The sequence below is a fragment of the Eurytemora carolleeae genome, unplaced genomic scaffold (assembly GCF_000591075.1).
Source record: "Eurytemora carolleeae unplaced genomic scaffold, Eaff_2.0 scaffold1418, whole genome shotgun sequence".
In the NCBI taxonomy this organism is placed as follows: Eukaryota; Metazoa; Arthropoda; class Copepoda; order Calanoida; family Temoridae; genus Eurytemora; species Eurytemora carolleeae.
The window spans coordinates 48,135-65,971 of NW_019397304.1; the positions used below are offsets into that span (position 1 = coordinate 48,135).

At 30.9% G+C, this 17,837-nt stretch overlaps 1 protein-coding gene and 1 long non-coding RNA gene across 2 annotated transcripts; both read left to right on the top strand.

Annotated features, from left to right (window-relative positions):
* Window positions 1-6,472: 6,472 nt before the first annotated feature.
* On the top strand, window positions 6,473-8,541 carry LOC111713391 (uncharacterized). Its single transcript, XR_002767682.1, has 3 exons — window positions 6,473-6,564; window positions 7,240-7,332; window positions 8,462-8,541. It is a non-coding gene; the product is annotated as an uncharacterized LOC111713391 (long non-coding RNA).
* Window positions 8,542-9,571: 1,030 nt separating this feature from the next.
* On the top strand, window positions 9,572-17,664 carry LOC111713396 (beta-1,3-galactosyl-O-glycosyl-glycoprotein beta-1,6-N-acetylglucosaminyltransferase 4). The gene is made up of 9 exons (XM_023488244.1): window positions 9,572-9,621; window positions 9,955-10,032; window positions 12,410-12,458; window positions 12,795-12,854; window positions 13,067-13,141; window positions 13,939-14,028; window positions 15,306-15,400; window positions 16,963-17,098; window positions 17,407-17,664. Exons 1-9 carry the CDS (start codon window positions 9,581-9,583, stop codon window positions 17,482-17,484), a joined length of 702 nt encoding a protein of 233 aa, XP_023344012.1. The 5' UTR covers window positions 9,572-9,580; the 3' UTR covers window positions 17,485-17,664.
* Window positions 17,665-17,837: the final 173 nt, after the last annotated feature.

Below are 17,837 nucleotides of genomic sequence, written 5' to 3' on the forward strand. Positions count from 1 at the left end.
AGTTTATTCACATAGGTCTAACCGATCATTTTGGATCTTTGAACAAAGTAATTGTATTATTAGTCAGGTTATCATGTTATATTGAAGGAACCACCTGTACATCACATACACACAAATACTTTAGTTTAGATTTAGATGTCGGAGTAATCTAACTGGAGTCTGGAGATAGGGTGTGGGTTTAGGCTCCTTGGAAGGGACACGCGTAATTTTAATTGATTTCCTCCGTGCAAAGATGACAATGCCGATTTACAACGGTACCCTTGAAAGCATTGTCTGATTTTTGTTTCTTTATTTTTATTTGTGTATTTCTGGTTAATTAGAAGCAATGGAGAAACGCACAGAACTATCCACTTTTCGGGTCAGAAAAACCACTTACTTTGATATGATTTTTATGAATAAATTACAAGATATTTTATGATTTTTTTTTCAGGGAACATTATTCTGACGGGCAGTTTATTTTCTCTTCTATCCTCAACCGTCATAGAGTTAGATTTACCAAATTGCATAAGAATTCATAGGGGTAATTTTTTTAAATCCATAGAATTAAAAAAACCCCCCCCCCCCACGTTTCTAATTTCATTGATATATTTTTTAGTGTTATTTTTCAGAACAATTAAGATGGAGTTGTCCTCCAGCTGGGTTCTTTTAAAGGTTTCTTTATAAAACATTATTATCTTAACATCAATTCTTTTAAATCTTAAAACTATTTGTGTTATTAAAGTACAATGGTGGGCGATTACATCAATACAATGATTCCAATTCTGATTTATATCAAGCTGTTACACAGCAAAGATACACATAAACATAGAAGTCAAGAGAAACTGTCAATTTAATAAGATTCTCCTTGAACAATTGATATTTTTTCCTCGAAAAAATCTGATTAACAACCAAAACTTGAATAAAAAGTCGTCTTCATTATATTAAACGTATGAAAATCAAAAACAATTGCAAAGAAGTGACTTGTGTAAGTTGTATGTATGATAAATCAAATTAACTAAATTAATTTTTTTATTATTTATTATTCATTATTTTTGTCGTAAAAACAAGTTTTGGTAAAAATAAAACATGTTAGTATATACAATATAACGTGAAAACGAACCAATCTTGAATTAATGATAAAAAACCTTGAATTTTGAAAAATATGAAAATCTGCAAACTTTTTATTAAAAATATTAAACATAAAAATACGTGAAGATATAGAAGCAAATAAGTGCTCCAGGAGACACAGAACTAAAGAGAGAAAAATGTAACTGTCATGTAATTATATGACAGTTCAAGAACTAGATTTAGTTTAAAAGAAGAAAAATTATTAGATTTAATATTAACCGGTAGTTTGTCAGTGATAAACAGAAGATTATGTAAGTGGAAGACGACTTTTAGAATAAAGTTATGCGTTTTAATAATTCAATGGACGTAGATGAGACACGTCAATTGTACAGTTTGCACTGGAGTTATTAACTGAAGTGTCTAGAACATTTATTTGCTTGTTACAACATCAAGTTAATTGCTATAATGTTGTTTTCCTATTCCAATATTTTTCAGGTTCTGACTGTAATCTATATTTATTAATGTTTATACGCTAACCTACTTTCATAGCTGCCTTACATGTCAAATTTGTATGCTAACCTACCCCCCCCCCCATTAGGAGTACACACAATGCGCAATTGACTTATTAATAATTATTCAGGGGCGTTTCCTTTATATTCCTATTCCTGTGGCTACACTCTCCTTAAAGAGCTTGATTACTTGGCTTTTTGGTAAAATATATTTTGAGAAAAATACCTGATTATTTTCAATAAATATGGCTTTTAATTTTTTAAAAATTTAACAAATGTTTAGGACTATATTTGCTGGCGGAAATGTTAATTTTTGGATTCCTAATTTCTCATCTTTCAACAGGTTGGCCAAAATGAATTTAATATTTCTCCAGGAATCACTTTTAAGAAAAATTTTCCCGGCAAAAAAGTTTTTTTCTTCATGATAATTTTATGATACTGCAGAATTACCCTCAAAGTATGGAGACTGTAAAGACAACCAAAAACTATAAAAATATGACTATTGAAGCTTAAATTTTGGTTTCTGCATTAAATTGATAATTTTGATAGCACAGAAATAAACCAGTTTTAGTCTACAAGGAACCCTGAATGCAAACTTTAAAAAAAAAAATCGGTAAAATCGTCTCTGAAGTCTCATCCTTTGAGGGTTACCCTGTACTAAAACTAATATCTTTTTAAATAAATAATCATTCCTAAGATGTTACGTTACGTAAAAATGTAAACCGTTATTTTTACAGTTTTTGCCAACATTTTTTATCATAAATTGTCACTGAAGGTGGAAACTTTTAAACATAGTTAATTTCTTCAAAAAGCAGTTACTCTTGATAAAATAGACTAGATAGCTCATGTCGTCTTCATCATACCGGAGTGTTTCAGCTGAAATTAAAAATATTAATTTAGTTCTGACTTACAGAGCGTCCCATATCATACTAGATTATTTCCAAACTTTAACGCCAAAATGCGCACATAAAACTCGAAAAACCTGGTATTTTCTTCAAGAAAACTTTTATAAAAACCTTTTAAATTTTTCAAAATTGATTCATTGTTTTTAAATTTTCTAATTGGTCCCTAAAATCACAATTACACGATCTAATATGATGTGGGACACTCTGCAGCTACGTCTATACAGTATATTGATTATAAAGAGTTGTTTTGTTTTGTAGAGAGGACCAAAGACAGTACACTGCAGTACAAAAAATGCGTACACCTCTGAAATTACTTTCCTTGCATTAGTACCTTGGTTTGAAATATGTATCTTGGTCTAAATCATCGGGTTGCAAATGTATGGGAAATTTAATATCAGAGTTTTTTGCAAAAACTCAAATCTTAAGATTGTTTAACTATTTTTTTATTAATCAAATTATTTGAATATTTTCGTAATTGTATTTTTAGAAAGTAAAACCTCTGATCTGACAATGAGTCAAATGGTAAAACTATCGCTTTTCTCTGACCCCCCCCCCCCACCTGAATATGCCTCTGCATATAATGTACAGAAATTTTGCTTGTCCTCACTCCTCATCCTGTTTATAGTGCAAATAAATTTAAAAAAGGTGAAAAAAATTCCAATTGTGAATTAAATATTTAGGACAATCTTCTATCTTCTACAAGTTCAAAAATATCAGCTGTTCTGCTATAGCGGTGAGAATATAAAAAGAAAACTGAGAGAAGCTGAAAAATCTTTTGCTTTGCTCGTTTTACCTGTTTTTGCTAATTAAATGGATTGAGATCTTGTATACATTTCTACTTTATACAGTGTATGAAAGCCAGAAAACTATAGATCAAAATTTAAATAGTCCAATGAACATGAGACACATCTATCTTACAGTGTACAGACCCATTTGATTTTTTTACAATTAAGTCTTTGCCACACGCTCAAATTATCAAATCCCTATATCTTCACAACCTGCAGGTTATGTAAACCATTCATATTTCAAACTTAGATAATTTGAACTAAAAGAAATCATATACTGAAATATTATCCAAGGTTTACGACATTGGGTTGCAAAGATAAAAAACTTAAATATTTAAAAACTTTCTCTCTACATTTATACAGTAACCGTTAAACTTTTGTCTGATCAATTAAAAATCCTTCTTTTTGTTTTGAAGGATTTATATCTAGATAAAAAACATCTAAGTGTGTTTAACTTTAGAGATATGACGGTCAATAATTAAATATTTTAAAGGATTGAGTCTTTGCCGGATCACAAGCTCTGATTTTCTAATCTCTAGATCTTTGCAACACTATGTCGCAGAGCTCAGATATTTCAAACTATGAATTCGATTAGATCAAATAATAGAATTGTTTGAAATATCAAAGGTTTGCATAATCTGGTTGCAAAGATATAGGAATTAGACAATTTGAGTTTGTGGCAAAGTCGCAATTCCTTTTTAATCTTAATTTTTCAACATTAACATCAATTTTGTCAAAATTTCCAATGTTTAATAATAATGATCCTAAATATCAACTTCAGTTCAGGATCTATAGAATTTATCCGAAATCATTTTATTTCTTATATTTGATTTTCTCAATCAAATTTAGAAAGGAATTGAGTCTTTGCAACAAACCCTGATTTTCTAATCACAATATCTTTGGAACCAAATGTTGTAGACCTTAGATATTTCAAACTATGAATTCTGTTAAATCAAATAATCAGAGTTTGAAATATCAAAGGTTTACAACAACGAGTTCTAAAGATATTTGGGTTTATATATTTGATTTTGTTACAAAGACTCAATTCCTTTGGTCTTTCAAACTTGAAGGATTCTTTTGAAGAAAGTCTAATCAAGTTGAGTTTCTATTCTTTTAGCAGATTTAAAGTTTAAAACAACATTATTTTTCAGGAGGAAAATTATGACGAAAAAACTATCAAGGAAATATGGTGAAAAAATATAAAAGTTGTTAAACGTTAAACTTATTATTAAAACTTCTTCACTTTTAAGATTTTGATTGATATCCTTGATAAGAATATATAGAAAAAAAAAGACAAATAAGAAATATTTCTAGAGTAAATCTTCTGTTAAAGACGACATTTTTTACAACTGTTATTTATTTTTTTAAATATAATATTTGCCATAATCTATAAAAGTTAAAAATTTTATACTTTACTTTAACAAATATTTCTAGATTAAATTTTCTGTTAAAGACGACATTTTTTACAACTGTTATTTATGCTTTTAAATATAATATTTCTATTAAAGTTATACATTTTTATACTTTACTTTGAATGGTCATCTTGATGATAAAAAATGAAAATCCTTTTTATTTTTAAAACTTAATTTATCATATTTTCTGAAAGGAATTGTTTAAAATAAAATATTCAGCGAAGGATCGTGATCTGGAAAGAGAGCTGGATGATTGTGAGGTAGAAATAAGAAAAAGGAAAACGGATTCAAACTCTAATTTTCACATCCCTTTTCAACCTAATGTCTTTCATTTTGTCTAACATGTTGCATAAAAAAGGGATATGAAAATTTGAGTTTGAGGTTAGTGTTCAAGTACTTAGCTTTTATATCATCTTTTATTTAATATTCTAAAAAATTGAAAATTATTGATCGGGTTTGCAGCTTTATCTTGCGAAAATTTGTTCATTAATTTTAATAAGTTTACTCTAAATGTCAAATTTTTGTATTAATTTTTAAAATTTTCTATGAATTTTAGAATGGTGAAAAGGGCTAAATCAAATATTTGCAATAATAAGTTGGAGAGTTTTCATTTCGAAGAAAGTTCTAAAGTGTTTTAAGCTTTCTGAAAGTTTTGCTAACATTGTTGAATTTTCGGCTTACAAATGAAATAAATTATTTTTTCTCATTTATGATTGTTAATATCTTTAGTTTAATTTTCACAATAAAAATTTCTATCGCAATTTGAATGTCAAAAATTATTAATTTTCCCCTCATGTTTTCATTTTTGCTTCATTTTTGGAAACTTTTATGCTATTTTAGATTCATTTTGAATAAGACATTTATATTTTTAGCCTTATTTTGCCGATGCCATATATGTATATTAAACTTCAGTTTTAAGTCAACTTTATCATTTTTGATAAAGCTATAGAAATCATGCATCGATTCTCTAGACAGGGTCGAGTTTAAGTGTTGTAACCCCTTCACTTCGGTTTTTTTTAAACTTAAATTTTTTTTATTCAGCTTTATTTTGCTAAAAGGAGAGAGCTTAGAGGTGGAGTCACTGTTATAACAGATAGAGAACTCAAACATCCAATAGGGAAGATATTATAACATTTAATTTTTAATTCATGAGTTTAAACATTTGGAGCATTTTGTGTTTAATGTTTTGTACCGTATTGTGAATGTTTTTCTTACAATTGTATATGATACTTTATGTAAATATTTCTGCCGCATTTTCTGAGTTATGTACTTTTTGTATGTTTTCTTTCGATATGTAAATGTTCTTTTATGTTTAACCATTGTTCATGCAATGTACAATGCTCAATTTTCCATGTTCTTATATAAGTAGACACTTGTTTATTAAATTTTAGTTTACTATCCATTTCATTTTAATTCAATGTAAATATTTCAAATAAAACTTCTTGAAACTTCTCCTTTCCTTTACTACTGTGGAATAAGATGACAACATTAAAGCATAATATCTTACATGTACTGTATTGTATTTTAATGAAAATATCTTCCATTTACCGTACTGTACCGTACTGTAAGTATCTTCAATGTACTGTACTGTACAGCACTGTAAATATCTTCCATGTACTGTATTGTTCTGTATTGTAAATATCTTCCATATACTGTACTGGTCTGTATTGTAAATATCTTCCATGTACTGTTCTGCACTGTAAATATCTTCCATGTACTGTACTGTCCTGTAAATATCTTCCATGTACTGCACTGTACATATCTTCCATGTACTGTACTGTACTGTAAATATCTTTCATGTCCAGCATTTTCTATTGGCACTCACAGTGATGGAGTAATGTTTGAACGCTTGTTTTCAACTATCTACAGATCTCATAATGTTTATTGTATACATGTTGATCTTAAGGTTAGTTTTCCTGTGTTTAGATATTTAAATGTCGTCACGTGATCTTATCTTTTCCAAAAATGTAGGTACACGTTTACAAAAATATTTTATGAAACTATTGTGCTGTGTGCATTTTTATTTACAAACACAGCTGCTCAAACTTTAGTCCCGTAAATTCTCTTTTAAAGTTTTGATTTTATAATGAAATTATTTTTTTGTTCAAAACTTTGAAAATTACAAACATTGACATATAATTTATACTTGATCCGACAACGCTTTTCAGGGTTTCGTTGTCCATCAGTCCAACTCCAGTTATGAATTAAAGGAAGCAACAAAGTAATTTTATACCGAGCCTTTATCTAAACATTGTATAAACGATTAATGCAAGTTCCCCTGCTAAACAATGATTGCAATTGATCTTAGTGTTTATGATGGAATAAACGAAGTCTTTGTAATTCTTATGTGCTGTAGAAATCCGCAGGCTTAATGTTCAAAAATAGGGTGGCTTAAAATGTTTAATTTAAACATACATAAATAAATGCTGAAATAGCAGTAAAGAAAGTAGATACTTAGGTTTGTTGTTCTTTTTAAATGATGTTTTAAGGAAAATTTCTAAAACAGTCATTTTTTATTTGATAGCGTATAACAACCATTAAGTAAATAATTGATTACCCTGTAGTTAAATTTGTTGTTTAGGCAAAATGGAGATTCTATCGGTTAATAGAAAAGATGGCGGCCTGCTATAATTCTCATTTTAAAACAAACAATGTTTTTCTCGTGGAGGACAGGGTAAATATTTAATCTTTCAAAGAATTGTTATTGTAATTTTAAATATTTTAATACCTGATTCACAATTGCATCCTTGAAATCCTAATCTTATTATCTTATTTCGTTTTTTTTAGCCTAAAAAGTGTCTTATTCTTTTAATTTCTTCATTATTTTTGAAGCAAGAAATGCACAAGTCACTTTTGTAGAGAACCCAGAAAATAAAATAATCAGTTATAGAGGACGTGAGTCAGACTCTAATAAAACGCATAAATAACTTCCAGTATATATATTTCTTATAACTTATTACTAGAGGGTTCAGAACTAGAGTCAATATCGATATCGCACGTGTAGACTGTAGAGATGATATCAGTACTGATGCCCCGTATCCGTTCTATCTCATTCTGTTGAATCTTGTGGAACTAGTTTAACGCGGCCAGGCATCGTCTTCCACACAGTTTTCAAAAACAGAATGTGAATATACATGATTTATACTTGATCAGACATGACACTCTATTAAAGAATTATATGTTTGCAATCCGCGTAATTTCAAGTAATCCTCTCTGCAAAAGTTGTTTACGCCTTATATCTACTACTACTGCAAACTAGAAAAACGACAATATCTTCCACATTATTGATCAGATGAAGGTTAAAAGGGTCGGTACCGTTGTGAATCGGGCATTGTTATCTTTGCAAAAGTACGCATAATGTCCCTTTAATACGACGATCTTGAGTGTAAATTTTGTTTTCTGGTCTGAACTGAAAGGAAAATTTGTTTTTGGTCTGAACTATATGGTTAAATAATTTCTGGTCTGAACTAAAAGGAAAAAATTTGTTTTCTGGTCAGAACTAAATTGAAAAATTTGTTTTCTGGTCTGAACTGAAAAAAAAATTGGCAAAATCTATAAAATAATATTCACATCATAAAATCTTTTGCGATATTTCTATAGGAGTTGCTATGATATGAGTGTACTGTGTCCGAATTTAATGAATTTGAGCCGCGTCTCAAATTCGCCGTAAACCAGCTTCAATTGATCGCAGCTTAAATCTTGAAAAATTGAATACAATTTTAAGTGGAACCAACTATATTTGAGCCGCTTCTCAAATTTAAGCCGCGGCTCAAATTCATTAAATTTGGCCTCTGTATATCTAGGTATCTGTATACTGGGCACACTGGACTGTAGTTCAAGCAGATCTAAACTGTATGAGAGAACTTTTGGAGAGAAATTCTAGGAACACCAAACAAAACAAATCCAAACCAAGCAAAACAAATCCAAACCAAACCAAAGCAAACTAAACCCAACCAACCCATTATCTAAACTAAATCAAACCAACCCATTATTTAAACTAAACCTAACTAACCCATTGCCTAAACTAAACCAAACCAACCCATTCTCTAAACTAAACCAAACCAACCAATTATCTAAGCTAAACCAAACCAACCCATTTTTAAACTGAACCAAAAACAACCCATTTTTTAAAGTGAACCAAACCAACCCCTTTTATAAACTGAAGCAAACCAACCCATTTTTCAAACTAAACCAAACCATCATATTATCTAAACTAAACCAATCCAACCAACACATTTTTAAACTTAACCAAACTAACCCATTTTTTAATATTAACCAAACCAACCAATTATCTAAACTAATTGCAACCAACCCATTATCTAAACTGAACCAAACCAGCCCATCATCTAAACTAATTCAAACCAACCAATTTTTTTAGCTAAACTAAACTTGTTTTGAAGCTTAACCAAACCAAGCCAAACCAAACAATAACTGAACTAAACTAAGTCATATACACCATAACCAAGGTTTTCGGTCTCATCTCCTCCTTCTATATGTTCCTCTGGAGTTGGTTTGATTTAGTTGGACACCACAGGTTGGTTCAGCTGGAAAGTGGCTATTATGGTTTGGTTTGATTTAAATGAATTTATAGTTAGTTGGGCTTAGATGGTAATAATGGATTGATTTTGTTATGTTGGAAATAATGGTTTGGTTTGGTTTAGCTGGAAACAATGGTTTGGTTTGGTTTAGCGGGAAGCAATGGTTTTGTTTGGTTCAGCTGGAAACAATTGTTTAGCTTGGTTTAGCTGGAAAAGATGATTCCATCTGCCTTAGCAGTAAAAAATGGTTTGCTTCAGTTGGAAATAATGGATTGGTTTTGTTTACCTGAATCTGATACGGTTTGGTTTAGTTTAGATGAATCTAATGTTTGGTTTGGTTTAAATGGAAATAATTATTTGGTTTGGTTAAGTTGGAGTTTTTACATGAACCTGGCTGGAACTGAGTTTCCTCTTGTTAATAACAGGTTATATTGTGTAATTGTATGCTTGCGTTAAATCTATAAAAGATTGTGTTTTATTATATTGATCGAATTTGCTCAATGTTGTCATTTTCAGAGAAAATAAGAAATCAAAAGAGATATTGGTCAAACTATGTCAGTCAGAAATTAACTTTGGTATATAATGACTATTTAAAGTGACAAACAGCCCTGCCCAAAAAGTAACAAATCTTTTTCATTTTTTTTCTTCTTTTTCTCCGCTCTGAGAAGGAATTAAGAATTAATTTACTGATTGATAAATTACCGGGATGATTGATTAATAAATTTGATTATATCTTGACTGTTTGATTTATTGATTAGGGATATGGTGAAAGCGATGATTGAAAGTCCTTTTGAACTTGTTGGGTCTATTCCTACGGATCCTAAATTCTACTACAGGTAAAGTAATAAATAAGTGTCGTCTTTTTAAAAATAAAGCAATATATATTTACCATGGAACAACCATGATATTTACAAGCAATGTATATATATATATATATATTTAATTTGATATGATAAAAGCACATTTTCAGAAATAAATCTTGTGCAAATTACAAAATGTTAGCGACATGCTGTATTAAGCAAGCATTCGTTAAACTGTTCTCTGGAGACTGGTTACTACTGCAATAATAATAATAATGATAATAATAATAATATTAATAAAAAATAATTTAAAAAAATAATCACATTAATGATTCTGATAAAGTGGTAGGCGATTAAATCAATGCTCTGAAGGCGACTTTGATTTCAATTTTTATTTATATCAAGGTTTTAAAAGGCATGAATATACAACCAAATGAAAATGTAATTCAAAAAAGCTTTTTAACAATAAAAACTTGATAAAAAAGTAATCTTAAGTATATGTATAGTATTGCCTACCAACCTAATAATACAGTAGTCGACGTTACTATCAATACAATGAAGACGACTTTTCTTTTTAAGTTTAAATTTACAACAAGCCTTTTTCAAAATACGAGTTTACTAGCAAACAACGAGAAGCTGAACTGTCCGCTTCTCTTATTTCACACGTTTTGATGAAATCTGCATCCTGTTTAAAGTAGTGTTTCCACGAAATGACCACATAACCCATAACTGTACCCCTAATAACAAAATGGGGAGTTGTAAGCCCCATTGAGAGGAATCTTCCACAGCAGTCCAGTCCTCACAGCTGGTTGAGTAAAAACCGGTATTATTGTGGCTTGTATACCCATTTATAGGGATTAGACTTCTTCTTTCAGTTACACCAGACTGAAGATGAAGTCTTGTTTTTATTTTACGTACATTCCTTACTTCCCCCATAGGATACAAGATGCGAAACTAAACACAGCGCTCCACCAAGCCGTAAAGCTGGGACTGCTATAACAGAGAGTTTTGTTGATGTAGACTACTTCTATATGATTGAAATATCAAAGGTCTATGAATAAGATAAAGACAACATTGAAACTGAGTCATCTAAATATTATACAGCCTCCACTTGGCCTTTGGTTTTACCTCGCCAACTCACTCATACTTTTTTGTAGGCCTAGACATATACATTTAAAATTTACTTTGCGTCTGTTTCAATCTTAAGCTTAAAATGAGTAATTGGCAAAATACTGCTCGACTTATGTTTAAGAGATTGTGCACATCTTGATTTGCAGTTTGCCATCATGCATGCATCAGGTTGAAAAAATAGAGTTTTAGGCAAGCAATCGTTTCCTTTTTAACCCTATTCCCGCTGGGGGGGGGGTCAATTTGACCCCCCCCTGTAGTTTTTTTTACATAACTCAAAAAGTATTGGTCTGAGGCTGTTGAAATTTTCTGACTTTTCTTACATACCCAAAGCCCTCCCTTTAGGCCTAAAACCGGGCTTTAATACTAACTGCCTGAGTCCTCAGGCACACTGCCTGAATGACTGCTTTTGCCTGTAGCAAACTAAATCTTTGTTTTGACCCACTTTCACTTGTCAGATTTTGATAAAATTTAGCTTTTTGGAAAGCCTATGACATAAGGAAACGGATTGCACAAGTTTTGCGAAAAAAAATTGCAAATTTTTTGCAAACAACCTGTCAAAGGAAATTTGCACATTTTTAGTTTTTCTTGATTAAAAATCAGGTTATTTAAAATTTTGCAAAAATTTTTGCAAATTTGAAATGGCATGGTCAAGGGCTTTTCAAAAATGTATAATTTTTCATTTTTTGGACAAATTTTTTTTTGCAAACATTTTTACTATAAAACTGGATTTTGCGATAAAAAATTCAATTTTCGCAAATTTGCAAATTTTTTTGCAGATTCTAAAAGTAGAGCACAAGAGCTTTCTAATGATGTATCATTTGTCATATTTGGACATAAAACATGGGATTTAGAGGGGGGGGGTCAAATTGACCCCCCCCCCAGCGTATCCTGGTTTTCAAGTACCCCAGCGGGGATAGGGTTAAGGCATAACAATGTTATGCAAAAAAGTGCAATCTCATAGACAATAAATGACTAATTTATACAGTTTACACCTTTATTCAACCTTCAAAATTGCGCCAATTAGAATGACCCAAAAGCGGAAAAGAAATTTTGCGCGAAATGAAGTCTTCGAATGATTTCACAAAGTGCTATTTTTTGCGCAAAAATGTAGCGCAATGAAAGAAAAAAATGCACCTTCTTTCTTAAAAATTTCACAAAAGTTTTGCGAATGAAAACCCTAATTTAAAGCTTTGTAGAAATCAAAAATTGTAATCGAAAGTCATTTTCATTGTATTGATTTCTACGAGGATGACGACTCTAATAATAATATTAATAATTTTAGACATGAGTTTACTCAGTACCTTTCCCTTGAAAAGGAACTCATCTATAAAGTAAGTCATTTCTAAAACTTTCAGGATTCAATATTAACATTGGAAAAAATTGTTGTTAAGGAAAGTTTCAACATTTTTTATTTTATAAATTTAAATATAAATATACAGATATATACATCTTGATATAAGAAATAGAATTATCATCTATATTTACCAAACTTGGTTTGGGTTCGGTCTTTGACCTTTTATTTAATAAAATAAAGAGAAATCTGTATAGGACTATAGAAGACTGTAGACGAACACAAATGTCAAACTTACAGTTAAAGTCAAAACTTAATTCTAAAAGTCATCTTCCTATTTCAGAGTTTACGGTTTTTCACTGTGTGTTTTTTCTAGGGACCGATGTCTACAGGAATAAGAAAGCAGCCTTTGCCCTACGGATTAACTGTTTATAAGGTTAGGCACCTTGACGAAAACTTTTTTTAGAAATTAGAATTTTAGATTTATAGTATACGAATATGTGATAAAAAGAAAACAGAAAACGACGACATTTTGAAGCTCAAGCAAAACAGTTGATGATATATGAAAAAAATCTGTAAATTTTTTGTCAAATTGGAATATTTTTGATAAAAATGATCTCGTTCTGAATCTAAACCTATTGTTTTCAGGGAAGTAAAAATATGGCAGTTTCAAGAAGTTTTGTTGATTTTATAATAAACAGTGAACTATCTAAACAACTAAAGGTGGGTAAAAAGTAAAGTTTAGTACGGTGGTAGGCGATTATAGTAATATAATATAGACGACTGTATTATTTAAGTTTCATTGATAAAAAGCTTTTTTCGAATTACAAGTTTACAAACTAAAAATAACCTCTCTTCACTGTTTCCTTGCTGTTTAAAGTTTGATTTAAAGAAAAATTAGAATCAAAAGTCGCCTTCATTATATTGATGTAATCGCCACCGTATAATAACTTGTATAAATCTGAATGATCATTTACACCAGTAATAAACAATCACTTCACAGCAGTGGTGTCTTAGGAAATTTTTTCCGGGGGGATAATTGAAAATTAGCAAAACTTAGAATGGCCAAAGGTATTTGGCCATTTTTACTAAACTGGCAGGCGGCCCTTTTCATTTTGATTCATGAAAAACAATAATAAATTATTTTTCACTGCATATTTTAAAATTATTAAAAATTCGAATTAATTAAGCCTAAAGTATTTCCCCCCTCCCTAGTTGCGCCCTCATTTTTTCCATTTAAATAAAAACGACTATAATTTTAATTCTGCCATTGCATGGCTTTATTTAAACAATCCGATTATAAAAGATACCTTTTAAACCTTCGCAAAAATAATGAATCATATGAAAATTAATCATTTTATTTGTGGATTTAATAAGGAGCAAAAAGGAAGAAATTTGACAAAATTCATATTTATTCAAGAGAAACGTATTTATATATTGCTTTTTGCTACTTTGTATAAATCGAGAATGTAAATATGGAATTCATTTGAAATCAAGTTAGCAGTCCCTTTAATAATTAGATTTGGTTCCTGGATACCTGGGCCCCTGATGAACACTATATTCCAACCCTTGTTAGAACTTCAGTAGATTTCCACAATCATGTCCTACAGGTTTAAACTGTATCATGTCCTGCAGGTTTAAACTGTATCATATCCTGCAGGTTTAAACTGTATCATGTCCTGCAGGTTTAAACTGTATCATATCATGTCCTGCAGGTTTAAACTGTATCATGTCCTGCAGGTTTAAACTGTATCATGTCCTGCAGGTTTAAACTGTATCATGTCCTACAGGTTCAGGTTTAAACTGTATCATGTCCTGCAGGTTTAAACTGTATCATGTCCTGCAGGTTTAAACTGTATCATGTCCTGCAGGTTTAAACTGTCTACACTCTTGAAATTTAGTTTTTTTTTGAAAATTTGACCTTTTTCTCTTTATATAAAAAACCCACAAAGAATGAGACTTCCGAGACGAATGTACAGGGTGTCCCAATAAACATGGGAATTCACTGACGAATGTACAGGGTGTCCCAATAAACATGGGAATTCAATGACGAATTCGATATCGTCTTTTTAAATAATTCTTTGGTTTAGTATAGTGATACCTACCGAGAAAGCTGTAATCTGTAGGAGTTTCGTCTGCTATGTTCACATTTTGTTTGTTTATGTTTTGACTGCATATGCAGTTGTACTTAGTAAAACAAGAAAATTACAGTATACAAACAGAGTAAAATTGTCAGTCTTCACTTTTCATCTTGCAGAGACATTACAGACAAATCTTTACACATCTTTTACCCTTTTCAAAAAATAAACTCTAGCAGACATAATAACATTATGGCTTTTGAAATTAGGTATTACAATGCTAATTCATAACAAAGACGATATCGAATTCGTCACTGAATTCCCATGTTTTTTGGGACAACCTGTACATAATTTTTTTATCTTACCCTACGTTTATCAATTCATGTTGTTGTAAACCCGTTTATTTCCTTGCAAAATCATTTGATTAAAGACTTTATTTAATGCCCGAACTCTACAACTCATCCTTCAGAACATCACATTCAATAATACCATGTCGTCATTAAGTTTCATGCTTTATGGGTAACAAGGCATTTATTTATTTTTGCTTGATAATTTCGCAAAAAATTTAATTGTAATCTTAAAACCTGATCTTGATCTTGTTTATAATCTTGAATCATGACTATATGATCTTAAATTTTAACTGAATTATGATCATGATCTTAATCATAATTTTAATCATGATCATAACGATTATTGAATCATAATCATGATCTTAATTATGATCTTAATAATGATCTTAATAATGATCTAAATCATAATCTTTATCATGATCTTAATCATAATTTTAATCATGATCTTAATGTGTTTAGGATCATGATTTGTCTAAGTTTCGAGCTAAGGAAGGTGTAATAGCTCCTGAGCTTGTGATTAGATATACCATATTCGAGGAAGCTGCACCTGATGGGTATGTTATTAGTCTATCTATCGGAGGCCCCAGGCTATCTCATCGGAGACCCCCAGATTTTCATCGGAGACCCCAAGCTTTTCAACGGAGACCCAAGATTTTCGGTGTAAACCTCAAGCTTTTTATCGGAGACCGCAAATTTATATAAGAAACCCCAAGATTTTCATTGTAAAAACCAGGTTTTCATCGGCAGCAACAAACTATTCATCGGAGACCCAACGCTTTTTTATCAGACACACCCTTTTCATCGGATTATATCCAAAATTTTCATTGGAAACCACCAAGCTCTTTTATCGGAGACACCAATCTTTTCATCGGAGAGCCAAGCTTTCGTCATAAACCCCCAATTTCATTTGAGTCCCCAAGCTTTACATCGAAGGCCTCATAATTAGGAGTCTTTGACGAAAAAGGGTGTTTTCAATGAAAATCTTGGGGTCTCAAATAATAAACTTGGGGTCTCCGATGAAAAGCTTGAAGTCGCCGGTGAAAAAATGTGGTCTCCGATGAAAAGTTCGGGGTATTAAATTATGGGGGGTCACCGATAATGATGATTTCTTCCCAATAGATAAAGTTTTGTTTAAAATGAAAAGACTTCGGGGGAAGATTTAATGAATAGCGAGAAACAGTTGAACCACGTAGATTGAGTTGAATCACTTCTCTGTTGCTTAAATAACAAGGGTTTTAAATCGAAATATTTTGGCTTCGGGATCTAGATTTAATGAATAACGAGACACATTCAAACAACGCAGTACTGAGTTGAATAAGTTCTCTTTAGCTTTAATCACCGCGCTATGGAGAAGTGGATGAACCACGCGGTTCAAGTTCAGCTACAGGGTGTCCCACGAAACATGACAGTTGATAAATAGTTTTGAATGTCGTCTTCCATACACTGTATTAGATATTAAAGTCTGTTTGCAGTTTATTTCGTTTAAAAAATCTTTTGCTCTAGTATATTTTACTTTGAAATTAATGTTACTATAATATGACTCCTAAATAATATTTTTATTATTGTCTTTCGTATTAAAAAACTTATCAAATTATTGAAGAAGACATTCTAAACTATTTATACCAACTGTCATGTTTCGTGGGACACCCTGTATATCTCGCTATTCACTAAATATGGTCTCGAAAAGTAAAGGTGTTCCCCCGATATTCTCCACAAATAAAACTTAAAGACGACCTAAAACTGATTGATTTTATTAAGTTGAAGATAGTCATCTAAATATAAACATGGTTACCCACAAAGAATGAGATTGTAAAGACGACCTGAAATTCTCTGGACATTCAATTCCGAGGTTAATTTAAGTCTTCTGCTTTAAACATGACCTTTCTGTGGCTTATTTAATGATTATCATAAATAGAAACAAGTTTACAGTTGCAGGGAATCATGGAAACAGACAGGATAAATTCTGTAAAATCGTCTTAGAAGTCTAATCCTTTGTGGGTATACCATGGTACTACAGTGATATAGGTGATTAACAATACAACTACTAATAATGTAAAAGATTGGTGGATGTATAACCCNCCCCCCAGCCTGTAGTTTCCATAAATACTCATCTCAGGTGGATTTGTGGGGGACGGTGGCAGCGCTGGTTGTGTGTTTTTGGATTTTTAAATATCCCTGAACTATACGCAAACCATCAGAATCATATGATTGCAAACAAATTTGATATTTCTATGGATCCCATTGCTATACAGGTATACTAAATCAGCTTCAGTGATACTAATCACCAGAAAACTCTGAACAAGGAAGGACAACTTTCAGATTCAAGTTAAAACACATCAATTGTGAAGTGTAAACAGACTAAATTAGTCTAGTGCCAAGTAAAACAATTACACTTAAAACAAATACACTTAAATATTGCAACAATGTCGTCCTCCTCTCTGTTAGCATTTTTAAAATTTAATTTTCGATGACAGATGATTATTTTCCTCGTATAAGCATAACATTTAAAAAACTGTTCCTTTACAATTCAGATCAAAGACATTAATTTATATTATTTTAGTGTTTGGAAGAAAAGCTAGTGAACGCGACAAAAAAGTTAACAATAAGAAATCAAAGAAGCAAAGATAAAAACTTATAAAACTTATTAACACTATCGATGAAAATTTTAGTCTGTTCGATTTTGATTCACACAAACTTCGTTAAAAAGCTTAAACTTATTTTCCAGAAATATAGTATTTCTTGCATCTATATAAATACTTTGCTTGTTCGTCATTCTGTTTGTTTTTAGCCAATAAACGTCAAAGCGACTACGTACCCAAATTTTGTGTGGGACCTCACATGACCACAGGAACAGTTTATGGATAATCAAAATTTCATTAACTAGTCTCCAACAAATTCGATTTTTATTAAATTTTGAAAATCCACAAATTTTTTAAGAATCCGCAAACTTTTTTTTCAATGTAAACAAAGAGAAATCTTCACAATCGCAAT

Bases quoted from the DNA above. Each gene is read 5' to 3' on its own strand.
- LOC111713396 (XM_023488244.1), top strand. From the start codon at position 9,581: ATGAACCTGGCTGGAACTGAGTTTCCTCTTGTTAATAACAG. The intron at 10,033-12,409 runs GTAAAGTAATAA...TAATAATTTTAG, and splicing joins GATCCTAAATTCTACTACAG to ACATGAGTTTACTCAGTACC. The intron at 13,142-13,938 runs GTGGGTAAAAAG...TTTAATAATTAG, and splicing joins AACTATCTAAACAACTAAAG to ATTTGGTTCCTGGATACCTG.